At 33.9% G+C, this 22,984-nt stretch overlaps 6 protein-coding genes across 9 annotated transcripts; all 6 read left to right on the forward strand.

Annotated features, from left to right (window-relative positions):
• The first annotated feature begins 2,107 nt into the window (after window positions 1-2,107).
• Window positions 2,108-3,193, forward strand: LOC135130664 (brachyurin-like). 2 transcript variants are annotated; one of them, XM_064058090.1, is made up of 5 exons: window positions 2,108-2,228; window positions 2,280-2,442; window positions 2,491-2,657; window positions 2,714-2,943; window positions 3,004-3,193. In XM_064058090.1, exons 1-5 carry the CDS (start codon window positions 2,168-2,170, stop codon window positions 3,172-3,174), a joined length of 792 nt encoding a protein of 263 aa, XP_063914160.1. In that variant the 5' UTR covers window positions 2,108-2,167; the 3' UTR covers window positions 3,175-3,193. The 2 variants fall into 2 exon arrangements, with proteins under 2 accessions (XP_063914160.1, XP_063914162.1); XM_064058092.1 differs by having other exon boundaries at window positions 2,292-2,442.
• Window positions 3,194-3,285: 92 nt separating this feature from the next.
• LOC135130657 (brachyurin-like) lies at window positions 3,286-4,532 on the forward strand. The gene is made up of 7 exons (XM_064058084.1): window positions 3,286-3,424; window positions 3,477-3,501; window positions 3,549-3,699; window positions 3,753-3,922; window positions 3,971-4,060; window positions 4,125-4,264; window positions 4,319-4,532. Exons 1-7 carry the CDS (start codon window positions 3,368-3,370, stop codon window positions 4,487-4,489), a joined length of 804 nt encoding a protein of 267 aa, XP_063914154.1. The 5' UTR covers window positions 3,286-3,367; the 3' UTR covers window positions 4,490-4,532.
• Window positions 4,533-10,670: 6,138 nt separating this feature from the next.
• On the forward strand, window positions 10,671-11,831 carry LOC135130414 (brachyurin-like). Its single transcript, XM_064057794.1, has 6 exons — window positions 10,671-10,794; window positions 10,859-11,009; window positions 11,062-11,228; window positions 11,285-11,371; window positions 11,423-11,565; window positions 11,632-11,831. Exons 1-6 carry the CDS (start codon window positions 10,719-10,721, stop codon window positions 11,803-11,805), a joined length of 798 nt encoding a protein of 265 aa, XP_063913864.1. The 5' UTR covers window positions 10,671-10,718; the 3' UTR covers window positions 11,806-11,831.
• A 975-nt stretch (window positions 11,832-12,806) lies between these two features.
• LOC135130656 (brachyurin-like) lies at window positions 12,807-14,331 on the forward strand. Of its 3 annotated transcripts, none has more exons than XM_064058081.1 (7): window positions 12,807-12,915; window positions 12,977-13,140; window positions 13,186-13,352; window positions 13,410-13,502; window positions 13,558-13,697; window positions 13,764-13,913; window positions 13,976-14,331. In XM_064058081.1, the coding sequence occupies exons 1-7, from the start codon at window positions 12,859-12,861 to the stop codon at window positions 14,015-14,017; spliced, it is 813 nt and encodes a 270-aa protein (XP_063914151.1). In that variant the 5' UTR covers window positions 12,807-12,858; the 3' UTR covers window positions 14,018-14,331. The 3 variants fall into 3 exon arrangements, with proteins under 3 accessions (XP_063914151.1, XP_063914152.1, XP_063914153.1); XM_064058082.1 differs by having other exon boundaries at window positions 13,991-14,331; XM_064058083.1 differs by lacking the exon at window positions 13,976-14,331 and having other exon boundaries at window positions 13,764-13,958.
• A 134-nt stretch (window positions 14,332-14,465) lies between these two features.
• LOC135130663 (brachyurin-like) lies at window positions 14,466-15,654 on the forward strand. The gene is made up of 6 exons (XM_064058089.1): window positions 14,466-14,588; window positions 14,651-14,811; window positions 14,868-15,034; window positions 15,090-15,182; window positions 15,242-15,381; window positions 15,432-15,654. Exons 1-6 carry the CDS (start codon window positions 14,523-14,525, stop codon window positions 15,597-15,599), a joined length of 795 nt encoding a protein of 264 aa, XP_063914159.1. The 5' UTR covers window positions 14,466-14,522; the 3' UTR covers window positions 15,600-15,654.
• A 3,708-nt stretch (window positions 15,655-19,362) lies between these two features.
• LOC135130251 (brachyurin-like) lies at window positions 19,363-20,528 on the forward strand. The gene is made up of 6 exons (XM_064057607.1): window positions 19,363-19,514; window positions 19,564-19,711; window positions 19,759-19,925; window positions 19,982-20,071; window positions 20,120-20,259; window positions 20,315-20,528. The coding sequence occupies exons 1-6, from the start codon at window positions 19,427-19,429 to the stop codon at window positions 20,480-20,482; spliced, it is 801 nt and encodes a 266-aa protein (XP_063913677.1). The 5' UTR covers window positions 19,363-19,426; the 3' UTR covers window positions 20,483-20,528.
• The last annotated feature ends 2,456 nt before the right edge of the window (window positions 20,529-22,984 follow it).

Here is a 22,984-nt window from a genome sequence, read left to right on the forward strand (position 1 = left end):
TGAAGCATTTTCAGTACTTCAAGTATTTGTAAGTACTTGAAGTATACCTCCAGTACTTCAAGTACTCGTAAGTACTTGAAGTAATGTACTTGGCTTGTACTTCAAGTACATCTGAAAAGTACTTGATACTTGAAATACTCTTGCTGAAAGTAAGTACTTGGTACTTTACTTGAACACTATTTCAAGTAGTACTTTGTACTTGGTACTTCAAGTACTTTTTTTGAGTACTTTGAACAGCTCTGAAAGCAAACATTAAAAACTCACTTTAAAATTATTGCTGGTGGAATAAAACAATTAGAAACTACAGGTTTAAAATTAAACCAAAGTATGGAAATTGTGGAAAAAGTGTATATATCTTTAAAAAACACACCAGGAAAGGTGGAGGAAATGGCGTTCCAAAAATTATGTTCTCTATTTAAAAAGAATCCAGGATACGATTTTATATGTTCAGTAAATAACGTAATTTGCGGTAATGGAAATGCTATCAACAATACATACATAAATGAAAACTTAGAGTGTTCAGTATTTAGTTTTGCACCCATCACTTCTTGTGATGTGGAACGCACGTTTTCAAAACTTAAAAGTGTTTTAAGCGATCAAAGGTGTAAATTTACAATCGAAAATTTAGAGAAATATATAGTTTGGTCTTGTAACTCACTTTACATACCTGAATTAATATTTTATTTTTTGTTAAATGCGACTTGTTTTAATTTGATCACCATTTTTTTGCGATAACTTAGAATTAGTGGACGTAACTATAGATCGTTTATTTATTTAATCATTTTTTTGTTTGTTACACAAAATATTTGTTTCTATAATGTTTTATTTAATGTTTTTTTTTTTAATATATATTTTTTTGATGTATCCATTTTCGTTGAGCAAATATTTTTTCCCCCAGGTTTTTAACCTAAACTAAGATTTTTATAACCTAATTCGTCAATTTTGGGTCCTAAAAATATCTCCTTTTATTCACTTTTTAACGACCTAAAATCCGAAGCCTAGTTATCATACGTGTTTTCTACGACTTAAATTTTGAGGATGTATTCATGGACACTCTCACAGCGAAGTATCTACCAAAAGCACATTGTTCTAATTTCGACAATATTTAATGTGTTTTTATTTATGAAATGAAGACTTCGGTTCTTAAAGCTTATTCATATTTCTTAGTTTCTTCATTCTTATATTTTGCTTTTTTTTTCTTAATTTCCATAGCCATCTTTTCACAACCAGAAACTTAAAACATGGTTAAAATGGTAAATTTTTGCAAGGAAATATGGATTTTGCAATTATGGGGCGGAGCTTATACAAATTTAACATTTTAAGAGTGTTTTGAGCGTCTAAGAATAAGAAAATAGTCACAATTGAGATGGGGTGGGTGGGCGGGGGTGACATTTTTTTTTTTTTTCTTAATATACATAGTATTCATGCTCATAAACAAGTTTTTACTGCCTTGTAAAGAAATAAGTATTTTGCAGTTAAACTTCGCCCCCTTGGCTCACGACGAATAAAAAAAAATCATCACAATTGAGACAGGGTGGGTGGGCGGGTTTAGATTTTGCCTTTTTGTGTTAAGGTTTGTAGACTTCTTTTCACAACATGAAACATAAAATATGTTTATAATGGAAAATTTGTATAAGGAAATATCGACAAGTTTCATGTTGTAAAAAGAAGTCTGCCCCTGTTAAAACAAAACGACAAAATCTAAGCCCGCCCACCCACCTGTCTCAATTGTGATGACTTTTTTTTATTTGGCGTGAACCAAGGGGGCGGAGCCTAGCTGCAAAATGCTTATTTCTTTGCAAGAAATTAAAAACATGTTTTTGAGTATCGGGTTATCAAAAAATACTATGTATATGAAGAAAAAAGCCAAAATATAAAGCCCGCTCACCCACCACTTCTCTATTGTGGTGAATTTTTTTCTTAGAAACTTAAACCACATTTAAAATTGTGAATTTTTATAAGGAAATATGGATTTTGCAATTATAAATTTTTGTTTTAGTAAATATTTAAGCCAGAGATTGTGATATGATAATTCTTATCACATGATCTGTTTATAGCTACAATATTTTTATTATGACTAAAAACATTACAGTTGTGATAATGTTTTATTAAAACAAAAAAATATATATAGTAAAGTTACAATCTACAAGAAGTACATTAAAACAAAATGAAACTTATCTTTATGTTATATTTTTATTTATCTTTGCTCTTGTGTAATGTCCAAAACGGTATGAAAACTTGTCACAACAATTGGACAAAACATATTAATGACAGTTTAGCTTTACTTTTAGAACAACGTATCATTGGTGGTCAAGTTGCTCGGGCAGGACAATTTCCATTTTCAGCAGCAATTTACAAAAGCACACTTGATGGCAATTATTTCTGTGGTGGGGCGCTTCTGACAACTCAATGGATTATAACAGCCGGCCAATGTGTTGACGGGTATAAGCACGAAGAGATTAATTCTAACAATTCTTAAATATTTTTTAGAGCTATTTTATTTACAATCTATTTGGGGACAAACAATATTGAAACACCAGGATCAACCAGTGTTAGACTGGCAACAGACGAATATGTACTCCATCCAGAGTTTAACCCTCTAACTTTGGAAAATGACATTGGTTTGATAAAACTTCGCATGGCAGTGGAACGCACAGGTACTTTAATTACATAGTAAGCTTTTGACATTATTATAAATCATATGTACTTTAAGACTACATTTTACCGATATCAAATTTGCCTTCAAGTAACTTGCCGGCAAGTGCGGGTGCTCTTGAAGCTATTGGGTGGGGACAGACGAGTGACAATTCAGAACTCGCAGATGAACTAAACTGGATCCCAGTTACAACAGTTTCAAACGAAGAATGCCGAATAACATATGGAAATCAACTAACAGATGGTATGGTTTGTATAGTCGGAAGTTTCAACGAAGGTGCATGTACAGTACGTGATACCATATGATTTTAATCATTTTCGAAAAATTAGCTACACAAAATATTCTAGGGTGACACTGGAAGTCCGTTAGTGCAATGGATTCGAGGCGTTTATTCCACACATGTTGGCATATCCAGTTTTGTCAGTGCCAATGGTTGCGAAAGTACTGACCCATCCGGTTACACAAGAACTTATCCCTATCTTAGCTGGATTAGAAATGTAACCGGAACCTCACAATAAGAAATATAATACATTTGAACTGTTTTATCAGTTATTTCAAGAAGCCATAAACTAAATAATAAGTAGCTTGATGATAGACATCTCTCATAAATTTTATCATTTTATTATTGATAAATAAAGTTGTAAAATAAAATCACACAAGAGCCAAATTGAGACCTCTGGGTGAAAAGTCAGTCAAAAAAAATTTATCAACATGAAAATCTTCGTACTTTTGTGTTTATCGCAAATTTGGTTAACTGTTTCTGCAGTGGTAAGTGGTTAAAAATTTACAACATTATCTCTGTTTATTGAAATCTATCCAGAATGCGGAATTAAGGGGCAGAAATAGTAAGAAATACAGTACAGCAAAGCAAAAAGTTAACAAATTTTCCTAGGAAGTCGAATTATTGGTGGAGAGGTTGCTTGGGCTGGCCAGTATCCATACATGGCTGCTATATATAAAACCACCAACGACGGTAACTATTTCTGTGGAGGTGCCTTGCTTGATAACCAATGGATTTTAACAGCTGGTAGTTGCGTAGATGGGTATAATTTAAAACTAAATATTTCTTAAATCTAGTTTCTTTTTCGTTTTGAAGGGCTCTTTTGTTCACCATTTATTTAGGAACGACTAACTTAAAAGAAATAGACACTTCAACCACGCTCAGATTGGCAACAGACGAATATATTTTGCACCCAAATTTTAATCCGGAAACTTTGGAAAACGATGTTGGTGTAATTAAACTGAGAATGCCTATAACATTTACTAGTAAGAACGAACGTTAAATTTTGTGTCTGCTTCACAATATTTTTTTAGCTTATATAAGGCCAATTAACTATTTGCCAGATTACGAACTCCTGCCAGGAACTCCAGTCGTAGCAATGGGGTGGGGACAAATTAGCGACGGTACAATTGAACACTATTATTATTTGTTATTAGTATCTGTAAATATATATATCTTCATTTTTAGATGACGCTGGTTTAGTTGATGAAATGCGCTTTGTGTACCTGGCTCCGTTATCCAATGATGTATGTAGACTTACTTATGGCAATCAAATCACTGAACATATGGTTTGTGCCGCTGGAAACAACAACGAAGGATTTTGTTTGGTTAGGACAAACTTGATTTTGGGCAGAATTTATTATTCTTTTTTTTTATTATAGGGTGATAGTGGTACTCCCCTTATAAGAATGAGAAACGGCCCAACACACACACATATGGGAATTGCTAGTTTTATTAGCCAGAATGGGTGTGAGAGCACTGATCCGTCTGGGTATACTAGAACACTGGATTTTGTTGACTGGATAAGAAATGTAACGGGAACCGATAAATAAATTTTACTGGTTGTCATTTCAAAATAAATCGTTATCTGCAAAATTTTTGTTTTGAAAAATTGTTCCTGTTTTGTTATTTTAGAGTCGAACTAGTTCCCAAAAATAGAATTTTCTTGTTAAAGTATTGGAAACTATGTGGTTTAATCACTTAGTTTCTTCTAACTTTAGACAATAAAATTTAAGTTTGCAAATATGGACAAATAGCTTTTCTGCAATTTGGAAAATAATACGTAAATACAAAGGTGTAGGAGTTCTAATTATAAGAATACTGTGATAACCCATACTTCCCGCCTTTAAATTGACTTTGAAAAAGTTTGAAAGGCCTGCGAAAAAATTTAAAAACTCAAAAATTCGGCTTGGTTGTGATCGTCTAATAAATGGGAACCTACGTTGTGCGTTTTTTTTTTTTGAAAAGTAGAGGGAAGACGTTCTTACATACAAATGCATACACTGCGTGTGAGTCGAGAGCGCAAGAAATAATATATAAAAATTAGGGAGAGGAAAAGAAGCGAAGAGCGAGAGTGACTCGGCCGTGCCTTTCTGGCCGTCCAGCAGGGGCCAATCGCCATCGTTCTTCATCTCCCAAAAAACCCCTAGGGCTATATTCACGGATATATTATGTTTCAAACACCTTAAAAATATGAAAGAAAAGACACTCGCGAATTGACAGACATACACATATGAAAAACGGACAAACGCAAAATCCTATACATCTGTTTGGAATCAATGTAAATATTTTGGAATATCACAAATTTAATAAAAACAACACAAAAACTGAATTAAGTAACTGGATGCAAATACACAAGTTATTACGGCCGTGTGGCGTCAGATTTTAAAGTTACGGCAGTTAACAGGAGCACAACAAAAGTACTCCTGGGGCGTGCTAGCATAAGCGGGGTTTGGGGCTACCGGTCTGGGGCTGTTCTCCCCCCACGACGGTGATTCTATCTATCGCAAAGCCTACCTCCATTACGATCACCAGACCCGCAGTTAGATCTCGACTATTGCCCAAGTCGAGAGCACTACAACATCGGCGGCCGCCCCTGAATCTATCCAAACCTGTGGGCTTGTACAGGTGACACAATAAATCTCGCCAGCCCGACTAGGAACCGCACTTCGCTTCTGCCACGTTTTCTGTGTTATTTAACATGAATTCCATTTTTAAATGTTCAATCTCTTATAACTCTGATATTAAGAACCACTGAACAACTGTTAAAGTTTCAACGAGCAATAAATAACATTTAAATTCGCCATACAATCTTGTGAAATTTTAAACAACAAATAATTCTTATATGAGATTAAAATTAGACATCAAATAATTTATATGATAGAAACATTCATCAACAAAGTATTTACAAAACAAATTTAGCAAGGATTTATGAAACAAAAAATCTGGTGTGAAATGAACTTGTAAAAATAGAAATATTATGTTTTTACTTTGTTTTAAATCTTGGATTCTACAACTTGTCAAAATCAGTCAGTGAAATAGAGAAAAAAGGTGGACGGGACTGAGTTTAACTTTTTTCTAAAGAGTCTTATAGGCAAGCAGTAGCCCCGCCCACCCGCCCTCTATTTTATTAGGGAGTACGTGATTTGCCAAAATCAGTCTTATCTCAGCAAATACTAGGCCCGCCCACCCGCCCTCTATTTTTTTCAGAGGCTAGTGATTTCTCAAAATCACTCTTAACAAAAAAATGAAAAACTGAAAAATTGCAAAGCGAAAAATCGAAGAAATGAAAAACTGAAAAATTAAAAATTGAGAAGTCGTAAAATTGCTGATTGAAAAATTGCAAAATATAAAAATTGAAACAATTTAGTAAATATTAAATTGTATTAAAAAAATGTAATCCTAGATTCAATCATGTATTTATCAATATAAATTCCAACTTTCGTTCTTCAGAGCCAATAAGAATGAACTATCAAAACGTACTAGGAGTGGGTAGGCGGGGCCACTTTTACTTTGTTTTAAATCTTGAATTCTACAACTTGTTAAAATCAGTCAGTGACATAGAGAAACGAGGTGGACGGGACTGAGTTTAACTTTTTTCTAAAGTCTTATAGGCAAGCAATAGCCCCGCCCACCTGCCCTCTATTTTATTAGGGAATATGTCATTTACCAAAATTAATCTTATCTTACCAAATACTAGGCCCGCCCACCCGCCCTCTATTTTTTCAGAGGCTAGTGATTTGCCAAAATCAGTCTTAACAAAAAATAAAAAACTGAAAAATTGCAAAGCGAAAAATCGTAGAAATGAAAAACTGAAAAATTAAAAATTGAGAAGTGAAATTGCTGATCGAAAAATTGCATAATCTAAAAATTGAAACAATTTAGTAAACATTAAATTGTATTAAAAAAATGTAATCCTAGATTCAATCATATATTTATCAATATAAATTCCAACTTCCGTTCCACTTTTACTTTGTTTTAAATCTTGGATTCTACAACTTGTTAAAATCAGTCAGTGAAACAGAGAAAAGAGGTGGACAGGACTGAGTTTAAAATTGTGAGATTAAAGAAATATTTTATGAGGTGAAAATTTGCAGAGTTATCAAAATTTACATGAGATTAATAGTTGCCACACTTTTTCAATGATTCAAACAAAGAGTTTACATTATGTCAAATTATATCATGATCTAAGTGATTGGTTACTTCAAAAAAATAATTTACTTTGAGAGTTTAAAATACCGCCAACTGGTTACCCCAACAAAACACATTATAAACAAACACAAAAATATCCAATCATCGCTCCGAGGGAAAAAGCGTCTTGGTTATATAAATTTTAAATCGTTGCGAGGAAAAAGCGTCTCGCTGATGTAAATTTTAAAATCGTTGCGAGGAAAAAGCGTCTCGGTGATGTTATTAATCTCTAGTGTCGCGAGGACGAACCTCGATGAATTAATCAATCTATAGCGTTGTGAGGGCATGCCTCGATGAATTAATCAATCCGTAGTGTTGTGAGAGCATGCCTCGATGAATTAATCATGATAACGATGATAACCACCTAAGGGAAGAAATTATCATAACCCCCGCCAGTTCGCAGTATAATGAACTTGTTTATCTTCCGTAAATGAACTATTAGCAATCTTGTGTGAAGAATTAAGAAGTGTTATAATGTAACAGTTACGTATATGCACCCAGAAACCTATTCGTAATGAAATAACAAAGGTGTTTTTCTTGACTAAGTGAATTTCATTAAATCTACTAGCGAGTGGTTTATTTAAATAATCCTGATTGTTAAACTGTGTTTGCACTAGCTGACGATTAAGAAAAACTAACTTGATTGGTGAATTTACAAACAATGAGACAAATTTACAGCACGTGTTTCGCGTTGAACGGAAGTCCGCATTTTTCCGATTAAATGCCGCAAGGATTAATCGCGCGGGTTGGGGACAACAGAGTGACATCGGTTACGATTGATTGTCCTTAAACAAAGGCTTCCTCCCATTTTATTAACTACCAAACCAACTAATTTACACCTAGCTCTTACCACGTGGTTACACTCACACAAGCACATTGACGCTCCGCCATGCAGTTTCTGTCTCTACCAACCAACCAACCCTCTAACTAAAAGTTCCCTAGCGCTACCAAGCCGCCGTCTGACTCAATAATCATGCAAAACTAACCCCTAAGCGCTATTAAATGTCCGACTATCAAGCAAGCGTTTCCGTGCACCAGGTTGCTTATGTTTAACGATTTTTTTTGATGATTTTTTTTTTCTCTTTCAAATTCAAATTATTCAAATGTGATTTCGCTCCGCTGTTAAGTAATTTCAGCGCGAAAACTTTGATTTAAATTCGGTCACCACAACACATTTGTGAATTGTTTGTTATATAGCACACTCATATAGGTATAATAAAAAAACAAAATAACTATTGCCCCACTGCTTATCAAACTTTCTTATTGTTGAATTACAATATTAGCATTCGTGTGTGGGCGCCAGATTTAGCACTCGCCAAACTGTTGACGAAAGACCCAAAAGGTGCTGTCCGTGGTGATGGCTTACTGAAAATTAGCTCCAAGAAGGACAGACCAATTTTCTGAAAAATTTCTGAAAACGAAGTCGGCCTTCATATACCCATTCATTAGTCACTTACTGACAGTTACAGAAGTAAGACTCAAGCCTGAATTTCTTATGAACTTCGAAAAACATTTTTCTCAAAATGAAAATTCTGCTTCTGTGCCGAAAGACACCTAGGTACTTTTGATTCACTCTCAAAAATGTAACCTTAAAAAAGACTGATTTATCTGCTCTGATCATGGAAGAAAGAATATATTCATTAGTCCATGACTGTGACCCAATTTTATAGAAGAGTTTTCTCATGTTCACAATGAGGTTGTGGTACCAATTTTGAATTAAATCGCAAATATGCGAATTTTCGACCGACGCTAACACGTGGTGTAAATTCGATTTATTATTTGTAAATTCACAATTCACGTTAGGGTTTAATCGTTAACTGGTTCTAACACAATTTAACAGTCATGAGATTTTTCAGATAAAGCACCTGCTAGGAGATTTCATGAAATTCACTTAGTCAGGACTCACTCTTTGTTTATCAAGTTATAAATAAGGTTTATGAATGCTTATACTTAAGTGTTACATTATAATACTCCTTAATTCCTCATACAAAATTGTTAATAGTTCATTTACGGCAGTTAAATCAATCTAGTGTTGTCCCACTCTGGGAAAAAGTACCGTGGAAAGTGCCGTAAAATTCATAATATCGTGCACTAAGGAATGAGAGGTGTTTATTTATAATGTGTTTGTTTGCGATAGCCTGGGGACAGTCCACGATATAAACTCTCAAAGACGACTCTAATTGGATTACAACGTACCGAAAATTATCACCTCACCTCTTTTAGCTGGTCGCCGGGCAGTTTAATTAGGAAATCTTAGAAACGATACTCAGGACAGGACTCGTTGTTACGATTTCTACATTTCTAGTTAGATACATACGTAATTGGAAAATAAATGTTTTATTCTTTTACACTCGTACATTATAATAATCATAATCATTAGTTGAATAAAACTTGGTGAATACGGACCTAGCAAAGCCCCGAATGCATAATAGCAAAGAAGATTTTATTTATGGTAGACTGTATAACCACTCACTTGGATCAAGGCATCATGTAAATTTCTTATTTGAGTCGTTGATAAAGTGTGGTATAATTTAGCATCATGTAAATTCTTTCTTTGGATCGTTTATAAAATGTGGCAAATATGTATTAACTTCATGTAATTTTGTTAGCTTTGCAATTTTTCACCTCATGCAATTTTTTCTCTATCTCGCAATTTTGTATCACTTGTTCGGTTGTAGTTTAATATCAGAGTTATAGAGAGTGAACATTTAAATGGAATTGAGGTAAATAACACAGAAATACGGAAACGGAGTGCGCGGTTCCTTATCGAGCTGGCAGTCGCGCCATCTGCACAAAAGACGCAAATCTTAAATAGAAGTCAGGGGAGCGGTCGGGATTTCCAACCACGAGTTTGCGACCGTAACGGATTGCTCGTGCGGCAGGTTTCTTCGTGATAGACGGACGCTGGGCGGCATGTACTTGCCGATAGAATTAAATCACCGTCGTGGTGGGAGAACAGCCACAACCAGGAGCCCCAAACCACTTTAGCGAATATGAAAACGTAAGTCGCCCATTTTGTTCTGCCTATCGCCTGTCTTCTTTCGTCTACCATTTGTGGGTAATATTGTCACTAAAAAAATACATAGTACCTACCAAAATAAAATATCCGTTGTTTTCTTTGTGTGTATCAGAAATTTGGTTAACCGTGTTTAGAGGGGTAAGTTGACACTTTGAATTAAAAAAATATGTTTCTATTGGTTATAATGTATACAGGACCTGGAATTAAGGAATGGAAATGGTAAGAAATGTAAATCTAACAAAACAAAAAATATAAATAAATATTTTTAACTTTTTTTACTATTCGTCTTAGTCTTATAACATACAACTTTTCTTCACCCTTCTTTCAGATTGATTATTTAAAGAAAAAATTGAAAATGAGTTGATTATTGCGTCGTAATTTTTTAAGATTTATTTGAAGTCAATTTGAAACGACACTACTTGTGATTGCAAAGTACTTTCAACAATCAACATATATGTCCAAGGTTCTACGAGTAATCTAAAATGTTACCGATAAAACAGATAAACATCTCACACATCAACAAATAATGTTATTGAAAAACATTTTTTAATAACTACTTTAGAAAAAAAGTCATGAATTTAGTAGTACTAGTTTCCTGTTTGTTGATACTTTGTAATCAACCAGTCCGCATACAAGCAAGATCAAAAGGTAAATACTTATATTAATCAATTATTTATATACATATAATAATACGTTTTGTACTTCCTTTTAGGGAACCGTATCATTAGTGGTCACGACACACAGATCCGAAATTACCCATATACCGCAGCCATTTACAAAAAAACAAATAGTGGAATCTTTTTCTGTACTGGGGCACTTATCAGCAATCAGTGGTTAGCAACCGCCGGTCAGTGCGTAACAGAGTAATTTTCTTCGATAATGTTACTACATTACTTACATATTTTCCGTTTTTAGTGCCACAAAATTTACTATTCGGCTAGGATCGGAAAGTTTGAGTCGTGATGACCCCAATGCTCTGGACCTGGTTACCAAGGAGTATGTATTACATCCCGATTTCGACCCAGTTACCTTAGAAAATGATGTAGGTCTTATCAAACTACGGCAGACTGTTACTTTTACTGGTAAACGCAACACATGCAAAGCATTTTCAAAAATTATCTTTTTTTTTCCTTTTTAGAATATATCAAACCTTTGAATTTTACAAGTGATTTTATAAAAGACTATAGATCTGTTCAGACAGTTGGCTGGGGACAGATAAGCGATGGTAATAATTTACCCTGTTAAGTGAAACGTTAGTAGGACTTTTTTATTTTAGATCAAGCCGGATTAGTTGATATTCTTCAATATGTTTATTTGTTAACTATGAAAAACGAAGAATGTAAAAATATCTATGGGCCTCAAATCTCTGATAACATGATTTGCGTCCAAGGAGACAACAGAATTGCAGGCACTTGTAGGGTGAGCAGTGTTATATAATATATATAATAATACGAATGATAATAATAACTTAAAATCATAATTTAGGGAGATCTTGGAAGTCCTTTAATTCTGATGGATAACAATATCGTATACTACTTAGTAGGCGTTTCCAGCTGGATAAGTGCAAATGGGTGTGAGACCTACGACCCTTCAGGATTTACAAGAATTGCACCTTACCTATCTTGGATAAATAATGTCACTTCAAACGTCTTTACGTAATAAAGCTTTTAGTTGTTTTTATAAAAGTTTAAATTTCGTAAAACATTGCGTCAAAAAATTGGCGCCCGAGTTCTCCCTGGGGCAATCGCATACGTTAATAAAATTCCGAAGGCAAACCAAGAACCAGAAGTCAAAGAAAGAGGAAGAGAGGCAACATAGTGATACTAATATTGAGTAGGAACTAGAAAGAATAGAAAACAAAGAGTGCGAAAATAGTATATTATTAGCCAAGGTTGCAGAGCCAAGCATTCTAGACCGAGCGCAAATTAGAACCCGAGACGCGCAGCGTCGAGGGCTCTAAGTGCGAGGTCTAGAAGTGGCTTTGCAACCGTGGTTAATATACTATTTTTTTCACTAGTAGAAACAATAAGACAATAAACTGAAAAATAAACGTTCAATTTTTTGACGCAACATGATTTTGTTTCGATTTCTAATCAAACATGATCTAAATCTTCAACACAAAGAAAACCGTTTACACTTGTCGCTGAGTTAATCATTTTATCTTCTACCGTCTACCAACTACCATGCGTATACTCAAGTAATGTTTGTAGCACATATTTGTTCATTTTTTAAGAAATAATCACATCAAACATTGCGTACATAACCTCAATTTTTCTTTTTGAACCCGTGGTAGCAAAAGTTGAATTTGCTACCACTAAATGAGTCGACATTTGCATGCGTCCAGGCTGCTAGTGAAAAAAGTTATTTTTTTAAATAATTTCGGTCTTGGTTTGACCCTTTAGTCTTTAATTTGTCAAGCTTATACCAGATGTGACCATAAATCTAAAAAGCCAAACCAGAATACAGGACAAAATTGACAAAAGCAATTTAGGTTATCTGGAACAGTTGTATTTTACTATAATTAGCAACAAGATAAAATAATGCGTTAGTTAATAAAATAGTGTTCGACCAATGCAATATAAGAATTTAGTAAATGATCATAATTACTCATCTAATGGGCAATAAAAATTTATTTACTGCTAACTACCTTTTAGATATTGATAACTCTAAACCAAGATTCTGCCAATACAAGTTTAATCCGTTTCGACAACAATGAATTCTTATTCTTTAGGGTTTCTATTAATATTAATCATTTTACCAAAGTATGACGTAAGTGATATTATAATCGGTAAAACACTGCTTTCAAGTGCACAGATGTTCCTACTTGTAGGGTAAAAATGTGAACCAACGTATTATAGGAGGTGATGTGGCTTTTGCTGGTCAGTTTCCATTTATCGCCGCCATTTATAAAAGTACCAGCGATGGGACATTCTTCTGTGGAGGTGCTCTTATGAACAATCAGTGGATATTGACATCTGGATCTTGCGTGGATGGGTATGCAATATCAATTGAAGAAAACAATTTCTAAAAACCTTTCAGAGCTATTTTATTCACAATTTACTTGGGGGCACACGATTTAACAGCCAACGAACCAACAGCAGAAAAACTAGCCGCTGATACCTATATCTTGCATCCAGATTATAATCCAAACACTTTGGAAAACGATATCGGATTAATAAAATTGCGCGCTCCAGTAACATTTACAAGTACAACTTCGTTATTTAAATCATTACGAAAAATTTCTAAAATTAGAAAAATTTTAGTGTACATTAAACCTGTCGACTTCCTCCCGAATTATGAATTGGTACCAAACACTGCTGGTATAATGACCATGGGTTGGGGACAACTAGATGATGGTAGTAGACGTAGGTGCATTTTTAAATTAACCAAAAACTTTTTACTTTGTAATAGATACCCCTGGAATAGTGGATGAACTGCATTATGTCCATTTAACACCAATTTCAAATGAGGAATGTCAGCTTACTTTTGGAAATCAAATTTTGGATACTATGGTTTGCGCTGCTGGACGATACAACGAAGGTTTTTGTAGGGTTAGTTATAAATATATATTAGGGTCGCAGATTTTATATTACTGATTTACTTATTCTAATTTTTAGGGTGATAGCGGTACTCCTTTGGTACGATTTAGCAACGGTCCTCGTACTACTCACGTAGCGATTGCCAGTTTTATTAGTACAAATGGATGCGAAACACCTGAACCGTCTGGATATACAAGAACTTATGAATATGTAGATTGGATAAGAAATGTAACTGACATTTTATAAAAATAAAATAATAGCTTACTTGATAAATACCATTCGTTGAAAAGAATGTACTTATTCAGGTTCAGCATCCCTTGGGCTCCCGCTAACTGCGGTCTTGTCTAAGGATCATGAAACGTTGAGAAAATATGATAGTACCAAATTACTCGATGGCCTCCATTACTGTACGTCCTTAGTTTACGCCCGATAAATAAAACAACTGGAAAGTGTTTATGCTTATACATCGGAAGAATGTCACGTAGAAATTAGTTTAATTTGAATGAATTCGTCGCCTCAAAACATGGGTAGGGAATTAGAAACAAATATGGGTACACGGTGATGACTAAAAATATAAGTATAACAAATTAATGAACTATTGAGCAATTAAACGTAGATACAGCAAAAGAATTATCCCGTTCTATAATACAAGTACAGTGTAAAATTATGGCTCATGTGTCCTTTTCACATTTTTTAAGGTAATTTAGATAAAATTTGTAACGAAATAAAACTTAATCCTCGCTGTAAACATAAATAACAACCTCTAGATCAAAAGTTTAATCTCGATAGCTTCTACGGTTAGCAACATTTTTTTTAAGTTCGTTTTTATATCTCAAAATGATTCTTAAAGTATGTCTAATTGCCCTCATCTCTGCTATTTTCTTACCCACGTGGACCAAGAGTGTAAGTAATTAAAAAGAGCAACTGTGATTCCTTTAATAACATACTAACTGACGTTATACCAGAAATCGCTGACGCCACGAGTTATAGGAGGCGATCATGCATTTGCTGGGCAAATTCCATACATTGCTGCCATCTATAAGCAAACAAACGACGGAAATTATTTTTGTGGAGGCGCTCTTATGAACAACCAGTGGATTTTAACATCAGGAAACTGTGTCTACGAGTAAATTTAATATATATTTATGTACCATAATCCGTTTATTTTGTTCTTAATTTTAGGGCAGTTCTTTTTACAATTTACTTAGGTACCATAAACTTGAAAGATGTTGATGCTAATAGTCTAAGACTAGCTACAGATATTTACGTGATACATCCAGATTTCAATCCAGACACTCTGGAAAATGACATTGGTTTAATTCAGCTACGCATACCGATTACCTTCACAGGTACCAAATTTTAGTTATTGTAGAAACTTCACAGTCACTCTTTATTTGATTTTAGACTATATTAAACCAGTTAATCAACTTCCAACCTATGAGCTTCAACCAAATACTGGTGGCTTAATGTCCATGGGTTGGGGACAAACTAGCGATGGTAAATCTACTTACTTAACTCAAATACAACTACTTACTTCTGTAACATGAAAATTTCAGAGGACGCTGGAATAGAAGATGAACTTCAGTTCGTTTATCTCCTTCCAATTTCAAACGACGAGTGTAAGCTGTTTTATGGTAATCAAGTTAAAGATTCCATGGTTTGCGTTGGAGGGAATTTCAATGAAGGTTTTTGCCACGTATATAAGTTTTCAGCTTGTGATTGCCGTTTTTATAAAGCAAATTTTAGGGTGATAACGGGATTCCATTAGTAAGATATTCAAATGGACCGCGTACGACTCATATGGGTATAGCAAGTTTTATAAGCCAAAATGGGTGCGATACTCCGGAACCTTCCGGATACACAAGAACTTACACCTATGTAGACTGGATCAGAAATGTAACAGACATAGTTTAACAAATTTTAAACACACACAATGTTGTCATAAATTTTACGTAATTTGTAATGATAACTGTAATTTGTTTCATTGTATTCATAACACAACTATCTCACTGTTACATTCTAATTCAACACTGATAACAACACTTATCATGGTACTATAAAAATTAAACCGCTGTAGGCTAACAAAAATAACGAAATAGTATATTGAAAACAAGTTTCGTAAGATGTTATTTTAGAGTAGGAATCTCAAAATTAGAAAACGAGTCGTCAAACCTATGCGTGCCTCTCGATGGATCCAGAACACCGCATCGAGAGTTTTCTGGTCCCGCAATCCAGACGTCCGATAAGCCGCTCCAGACACCGTCAGCAATGATGACTCATCCATCACCGCCGTGCGTACGTCCAGAAAGCTCTCGACGGCCATAGGCGTCGTACCGGGGCGGCGTAAGGGTGAATTTCGTAACAAAATAATATATAATAAATATTAGATCCTTTTATGGCCGAAGTAAGCCGATCGTAGCCGATGTGACCCAAATTTTCCAACCAAAAAGTGCTCTGGAACTCCCACTATTTAGGCGTCTAATCTGAAGTTGCGACTTTGAGATAAGAAAATGGCTCGACTTTACAAAGTATTAAAACTGCGTATCTGGAATACTTAAATTACGTTATATATACACGCTCAAGTGGAAGTAATTAACACACAATAAACTTTTTTCTCCAGCCATACAACTGGTTTAACAATTCTTAGATACAAAATAATACTCCTACAACACTTTTTGATGTGCTATGTATTTAAACAATTCCATCTGTAATTTACCGGTGAAGGAAACCAGAAATCAAAGAACCTCCTAAGCTTTCTAGTATGAAATAAAATTTTGTTTTAATGGGATTATTCTGAAATTCTGGATTTTTTCGTAACATAAATTACACTAACTTTTGCTAGCAGCAGTCGTTAGTATCACCAACAGAACAATTTCGTTACCATTATTTAAGCATTTTTTACTTCTCGAGCATAACCTAAGTAAACATTGTAATCGAGTCCATGGGGTGACTCTCTACTTTTATGTTTTTTCGACATTTCTTGACCCCTAGAATACGAAAACATAGGTCTCTAATTTCCATCTGTCTGTCTGCCGTCTGCCGTCTGTTCACGTCTGTGTCGATTTGTATTAGACAGTTAGCTTCTAAACTACCGGACGATTGTTGTCAAATTTTGTATGTATATTAGAATTATCGTATTGATAGTAAAACGTTAACTAAAATTTGACTATCCGCACCAACGATATGACGTCATCCCTCCGACTTTAATGTATAGTAGTCCAACTCTGACTTCGTTTTTATGGCACTGCAATCTCAATTACCGCAAGTATTAGGAACTCTATTGAAAATGTAAATAGACGTACCATAAATCATCTTAAAGGTTTACGGGCGCATACGGTCCTGTGTAGTGTAGATAGTTGCTCCCTTGATGATTTAGGTATAACCGCTGGATTACTTGCGACAGAGGCCTATTGTGGAACACTTAACTCCTTCACAATAGAATGCAATCATAAAAAGGAACCAGCAGTTGCAGCACTATACCTGTAATAGTAAATTAAATTTTACAAAATAACATACTCGTCCACTAGTAGTTTATGAATCCGTGTTGAATTTTTGCCCTAGACATCCAGATTTTTGTAAAAAAAGTCAAAAATGTTCAAAAACATTTTACAATTTAACTTTGAAATTGCAAAACCAAATCGATATCCCTAAAAACTGATGACGTCATCTCAAAATTTTTACCAAAAAAGCCCTATCTAAAATGTACAAAATATGGTGAATTTTATGATTTATTATTCATTCCATTCATATTTTTTTAATTGCTTATACAGGGTGATTAAAGAAAAATAATGAATGGGTCAATTTATTTTACTGATTAAATCAGAAACTGCAAAAACAAATACTTCGACTACTAACTTCGACTTACATTGCTGAAAACTGTCATTTATAAACTCCATTGCCAAGTTGCCGTTCGTAAATAGTAACTTTGATGTTCAACTTTTGGCGTACCTAAAGAGGTTGTAGAAGAAAAGTGGTGGACTTAAGTTGATTGTTGCAAAAATTTACGATTTTGAACATGCTTTAAGTTTCTTGTTGTCAAAATAAGTCTACACATATTAAGAAGAAAGACAAAATGTAGCCCCACCCATCCACCCTATCTCAATTGTGATGATTTTTTTTATTCGTCGTGAGCCAAGAAGGCGTAGCTTAACTGCAAAATCCTTATTTTTCTACAAGAAATTAAAAAAATGTCGTTGTCAGATCGAGAGGCGGGGCTTAATTGCAAGATCCATATTTATCTACAAGAATGTATCATTTTAAACATGTTTAAAATTTTTTGTTCTCAAAAGACGACTAAATCTATTAAGAAGAAAGGCAAAATATAAGCCCCGCCCACCCGCCCTATCTCAATTATGATGTTTTTTTTAATCGTCGTTGCCAAAGAAGCGGAATTTAATTTAAAAAATCATCACAATTGACATAGGGCAGGTGGGCGGGGCTTATATTTTGCCTTTTATTTCTTAATATACAAAGCCATCTTTTCACAACAGTAAGCTTAGAACATGGTTAAAATGGTACATTTTTGCAAGGAAATATGGATTTTGCAATTAGGCTCCGCCACAAATTTTCCATTTTAAACTTGTTTTAAGTTTCATCTTGTGAAAAGAAGTCTACACATATTAAAACAAAAAGCCCAAATGTAAGCCCGCCCACCCGCCCTGTCTCAATTGTGGTAATTTTTTTGTTCAACTTGAACCAAGGGGGAGGAGCTTAACTGCAAAATATTTATTTCTTCACAAGAAAATAAAAACATGTTTTTGAGTATCGTGTTGTTCAAAGAATAATATGTTATACATAGTACTCTTGTATCAAGAAAAAATAATCCAAATATAAGGACTTTTCTTACAATCCATTTTTACTCCAAAATTAATCAAGTTGCAATCAGCTGATTGCAGTTTGGCGTATAAAAATTGATAAGTTAATGAATGTCACTGTTATTAAACAAATCATTGTAACCAAAACACGATAAAGGTATTATTAAGTACCACTTTTTAATAATATATTTACTGCTTCCTGTGTATTATCATTACACATTTGTCGAAAATACGTTAAAGTAGTCAGTTAATTCGTTAATCTATTTCATTGTTGTCATCCGGGCATTAATGTCAATAAAAATTAAGAATAAGTAAATATCAGTTGTTTTTTTATGGTACATGTTTGTCAACAATTATTTTGCAAAAAAAAATAATTTGCCTTGCCATAAATTCCACTGATAATGTCAATAACTGCAACTAATAAATATATTACTTTTAAAGAAAATTCCCGAACTTCATTCTGAAAGCGAAATTTCGTCTCATTCAACTGCATTTAAATAACGAACAACATGAAACTAAGAAACTTCATTAATAATGTGTGTTCGTCGCTATAGTGTAAAGTAGGTCATTACTAAACGATTGTGATCTCAATAAAATGACTATTACTGTATAAAATGCGGAAAACAACTATTTTACATTTGTTTATACCCCACCTTTGACTTTTTCCTTTTCAAAAATCATGAATTTTGTCTGCATGGCAGGATTAATCCAGAAACCCAAATATTACTGCTTAACAGTTCAATAAAATTTTAGTTATTTATTATCAAATCATCATTAAATGAAATGAAAAATATTTCAGTTTCGATCTGCTGTATTAATTTACGTCAATCCATTTGTCATATAAACAAGGCCTTAAGTAATAAAAAATTGATAAGTTAAGAAAAGTCTTTATAAGTAGTACTCATATTATTGCAAACTTTTGACAAAATGTGTAAAACGATACTTTTCGCTGTCCTTACATTGTGCGTATTTTCGGTATGGGGAACTCCCCTTAAAGTGGACTCCCGAAATTCCGGTAAGTAAATAATAAATGTCTTACGTTTTAAATGAAATTATTTTTATAGCAAGCATCATCGGTGGGGCGAGTGCACGAGCTGGACAATTTCCTTTCATTGCATCGATTTACATTAACAGAGCAGATGGTACATTTTTTTGTAGTGGGGCACTTATCAACTCCCAGTGGGTACTAACAGCCGGACAGTGTGTCGAAGGGTAACATTACAGTACTGTTAATTTTATGGTACTATTCTCAATTTAAGTGCCACTTTATTCACCATATACCTTGGATCTAATTCTCCACGAGGAGATAGTGAGAACGGGCTAACTGTAGCCACAGACACGTACTATCTACATCCTGAATATAACCCAGCAACTTTGGAAAATGATATCGGCCTTATTAAGTTTAGAACTTACATAACTCAAACAGGTATACTTAAAGCTCAAAAGTTTCATGCAATTTTTCATTCGAATTTTTGGTTTTAGACTATATAAGATCCATCAGCTATTTAGCTAGTACAAAACTTCCTGATTATGCAACGGTGGCAACAATGGGATGGGGACAAACTGGCGATGGTAGACACATTTTCCTAGATTTTCATTTCATTTATTGAAAATTTTTAGATATTCCTGGACCTGTTGATGCACTTAATTACATATACTTGACTACTCTAAGTAACGTAGAGTGCAGACTCACATTTGGTTCCCAAATTACTGATAACATGGTATGTGTGGCTGGAAGTTACAACCAGGGTACTTGTTTGGTATGTTGGTAGTGATTAATAGTTTCACTTTTAAAACAATAATGATTTCTTATAGGGAGACAGCGGTAGTCCATTGATACAATATGGCGCAAGTGGAAATGCGTATCATGTTGGTATCTCCAGTTTTTATAGTGGCAATGGATGCGAAACGCCTGATCCTTCGGGATTCACTAGGACCCAACCATACAACCAATGGATATCAAATACTACGACATTTGGATAATTTTTTTGTTACTTTAACGTTCTGTTGAATAAATTTCAACACAGCATTTGCCTGTGTGTAATTTAACCATGTCCTAAGTATTACCAGTTTTATAAAATACTGTTCAGGAAATATATAAATTCAGCACGACGTCAGCGAATAAGGATGAAAATTGTCAAGGTCATTTCTTCCAAAGTAGTTCAACGTGTGAGATTAGTTTAAATACCATAAATGAACTATTTTAAATCTCGAGCGAGAAGTTTAAAATGTTACAAAAGTGAAAAGCTTGAATGACCTGTAATTTTTATAAGTTCCTGGTCACACAGTCTAGCTTTAGATAACTGTTTATTATAAACTTTTAATGCTTTTGTGTTACCAAGATCCTTCCAGTTTCTCATATAAAACCTATGAACCTTCCTAGCCCTGATTATGAGAAAGTCAATACTCTAAAAGTAAAATGAGAGTCATATCAATCGCCGAAGTCTTTAATTTTGGTACTTCTTATAACAATAACATTGTTAATTTTGTAAAAAAAAACACTTCGACTTTTATAACCTATTGGTATAAAATAATCAACATTACAGTTATCTATTTCAGCAAGATCGTCTATCCGCAGCACAGAGCCATTGTTATTTGCAATCTTGCTGTAATCTTTATGTCATCACTAAATACCACAACTTCACAGTGGTTTAATGCAACCAGTGATACCATTGACAAAGATTGAAAACAATAAGGGTCCCAAAGTCGAACCTTGGGGAACAACCGAAGTTACCACAAAATTATGCCTACTGATTATTAGAAAATTAGTTCTCTCGCAATGTAGGAAACAAATAATTCAGTTAATATTTCAGAAAAATCTAGACTCCATAATTAGTAACTTATGATTAACCATATCAAATGCCTTGGACTAGACAAGATAAGTGACATCAAGTTGATTTCTAGTCTCAAGGGCGTTGACTATACTTCTGACATATGAGTTAATTTGTCAATATTGATCCACCTGCAAACAAACCATGCTGTCTATCAGTCAATATGCCTTTTAACTGAAGATACATTTGTGTGAAACTGATGCAATTGTTGATGCCCGCGGGGTCATTGGGAAAACTTTCGAAACTTTTCATGTTACTTGGATCTTTGAGTCTTTTATTCGCTTTCAATCCCTCTGGTTTATCTATATTTCGCACAGTGAGAGCAATACTCACGTAACTCAAAACCAGCGTGTTTTGAGTAATGGTGATTTAAAATTCCCAAGTTTCTATATATTATTTGTATCTTAAATACCAAAGGCTTCGAAATACATTATAGTCGTATTGTCAATCTATTATTAATCGTGTTTTTATTCCTTTAGAGTAGACCCTTCTACTCGTTATAGAAAACAAGAAATTTTGACTTACGTGACTCTTGCACTGCTACACCATATCAAATATTTTGGCTTGCGTGTTAATAAATTTAAGACAAGAGCAAACTAGCAACTCATTGTAATGAAAAAATATAACAAAACACAAAACGATCACAGTATTAATTCATTCAACATCTATACTGACCGGCAAAAAAAAACGGTCACCCTGAAAAATTTCGCAAAACCACTTTAAAATAACGGAAACAGACCAAGTACGATATTTTCTTAAAAAAAAAAACAATAAAGGAGGCTGTTGTTGTAAATAGTGTTTTTCATCATTTGATTATATTTATAAGTTTGGCAATTAAAAAACGCTTTCACGCGAAAATAATTCCGTTAACTCTTACAGACGTCTTTCAAAGTGTCACTCTGTTTCTGTTATTTTGTTAAATTAAATTTAATTCTGCGTTTAATTGGCTTCTTTTTTTTGCTAATTTATACCTTATATGTCAATAGTGAATGGTTCTTTAATAAAATAACGATCACTAGTTAAATCAATAATTTTTAAAGCTTCGTTTTGCGAAATTTTTCAGGGTGGCCGGTTTTTTTTTGCCGGTCAGTGTACTATGGCTAAATTGTTATAAAATGTGTTATAATTTTATTTAATTAGTTTTTTTATACATAATTGATTCAGCCCATCGTATTTTTTTACGTATTGCTAAAGGACCTTCATAAATATTGTTTAATCATTTTCATTTAAGTCTGATGCCGCCGTTGTCGTGATGCTCGGGAATTGATTGACCATTATTTCCTGATATACTTCCTTTCTATACAAAGTTATAAAATTCCATCGGAATTTTTGACAAATTTTAAATTTTTTATTTCGCTCTAATTAACATTCCTACCTTTCCTATTCAAAGAAAAATTGATTTCCATGTTTTCGGTCAATTCTTAACTATATCAGAACACATTGTGCACTTGTTGTGTTCAATTTGTACCTAAATTAGTAGGAGTATCAGATTATTATCAACATCGACTGAAATCTCATAGCTTCATAGCTTACTTGCATTTCACTTAGTTTTGAGATACGGCAGTCTTGCATTAAGTGCGCACGTAATTTTCGGAAATGCAATACAAACATTTTGATGAATTTGAGCATTACGCAACTATTAAAAACCGTTTAT

This window comes from Zophobas morio, unplaced genomic scaffold, assembly GCF_036711695.1.
Source record: "Zophobas morio isolate AGI-343-1 ecotype UQ-CSIRO unplaced genomic scaffold, CSIRO_AGI_Zmor_V1 ptg000017l, whole genome shotgun sequence".
Lineage (NCBI taxonomy): Eukaryota > Metazoa > Arthropoda > Insecta > Coleoptera > Tenebrionidae > Zophobas > Zophobas morio.

Coding starts and splice junctions, on each gene's coding strand:
- LOC135130414 (XM_064057794.1), top strand. CDS start 10,719: ATGAATTTAGTAGTACTAGTTTCCTGTTTGTTGATACTTTGTAATCAA. Junction 10,795..10,858: donor CATACAAGCAAGATCAAAAG/GTAAATACTTAT, acceptor ACTTCCTTTTAG/GGAACCGTATCATTAGTGGT. Junction 11,372..11,422: donor CTGGGGACAGATAAGCGATG/GTAATAATTTAC, acceptor TTTTTATTTTAG/ATCAAGCCGGATTAGTTGAT.
- LOC135130251 (XM_064057607.1), top strand. CDS start 19,427: ATGTGTAAAACGATACTTTTCGCTGTCCTTACATTGTGCGTATTTTCG. Junction 19,515..19,563: donor AGTGGACTCCCGAAATTCCG/GTAAGTAAATAA, acceptor TTATTTTTATAG/CAAGCATCATCGGTGGGGCG. Junction 20,072..20,119: donor ATGGGGACAAACTGGCGATG/GTAGACACATTT, acceptor GAAAATTTTTAG/ATATTCCTGGACCTGTTGAT.
- LOC135130664 (XM_064058090.1), top strand. CDS start 2,168: ATGAAACTTATCTTTATGTTATATTTTTATTTATCTTTGCTCTTGTGT. Junction 2,229..2,279: donor CTTGTGTAATGTCCAAAACG/GTATGAAAACTT, acceptor ATGACAGTTTAG/CTTTACTTTTAGAACAACGT. Junction 2,658..2,713: donor CATGGCAGTGGAACGCACAG/GTACTTTAATTA, acceptor ATGTACTTTAAG/ACTACATTTTACCGATATCA.
- LOC135130656 (XM_064058081.1), top strand. CDS start 12,859: ATGAATTCTTATTCTTTAGGGTTTCTATTAATATTAATCATTTTACCA. Junction 12,916..12,976: donor TCATTTTACCAAAGTATGAC/GTAAGTGATATT, acceptor TCCTACTTGTAG/GGTAAAAATGTGAACCAACG. Junction 13,698..13,763: donor ACAACGAAGGTTTTTGTAGG/GTTAGTTATAAA, acceptor TCTAATTTTTAG/GGTGATAGCGGTACTCCTTT.
- LOC135130663 (XM_064058089.1), top strand. CDS start 14,523: ATGATTCTTAAAGTATGTCTAATTGCCCTCATCTCTGCTATTTTCTTA. Junction 14,812..14,867: donor TCAGGAAACTGTGTCTACGA/GTAAATTTAATA, acceptor TCTTAATTTTAG/GGCAGTTCTTTTTACAATTT. Junction 15,183..15,241: donor TTGGGGACAAACTAGCGATG/GTAAATCTACTT, acceptor TGAAAATTTCAG/AGGACGCTGGAATAGAAGAT.
- LOC135130657 (XM_064058084.1), top strand. CDS start 3,368: ATGAAAATCTTCGTACTTTTGTGTTTATCGCAAATTTGGTTAACTGTT. Junction 3,425..3,476: donor GGTTAACTGTTTCTGCAGTG/GTAAGTGGTTAA, acceptor AAATCTATCCAG/AATGCGGAATTAAGGGGCAG. Junction 3,502..3,548: donor GGAATTAAGGGGCAGAAATA/GTAAGAAATACA, acceptor AAATTTTCCTAG/GAAGTCGAATTATTGGTGGA.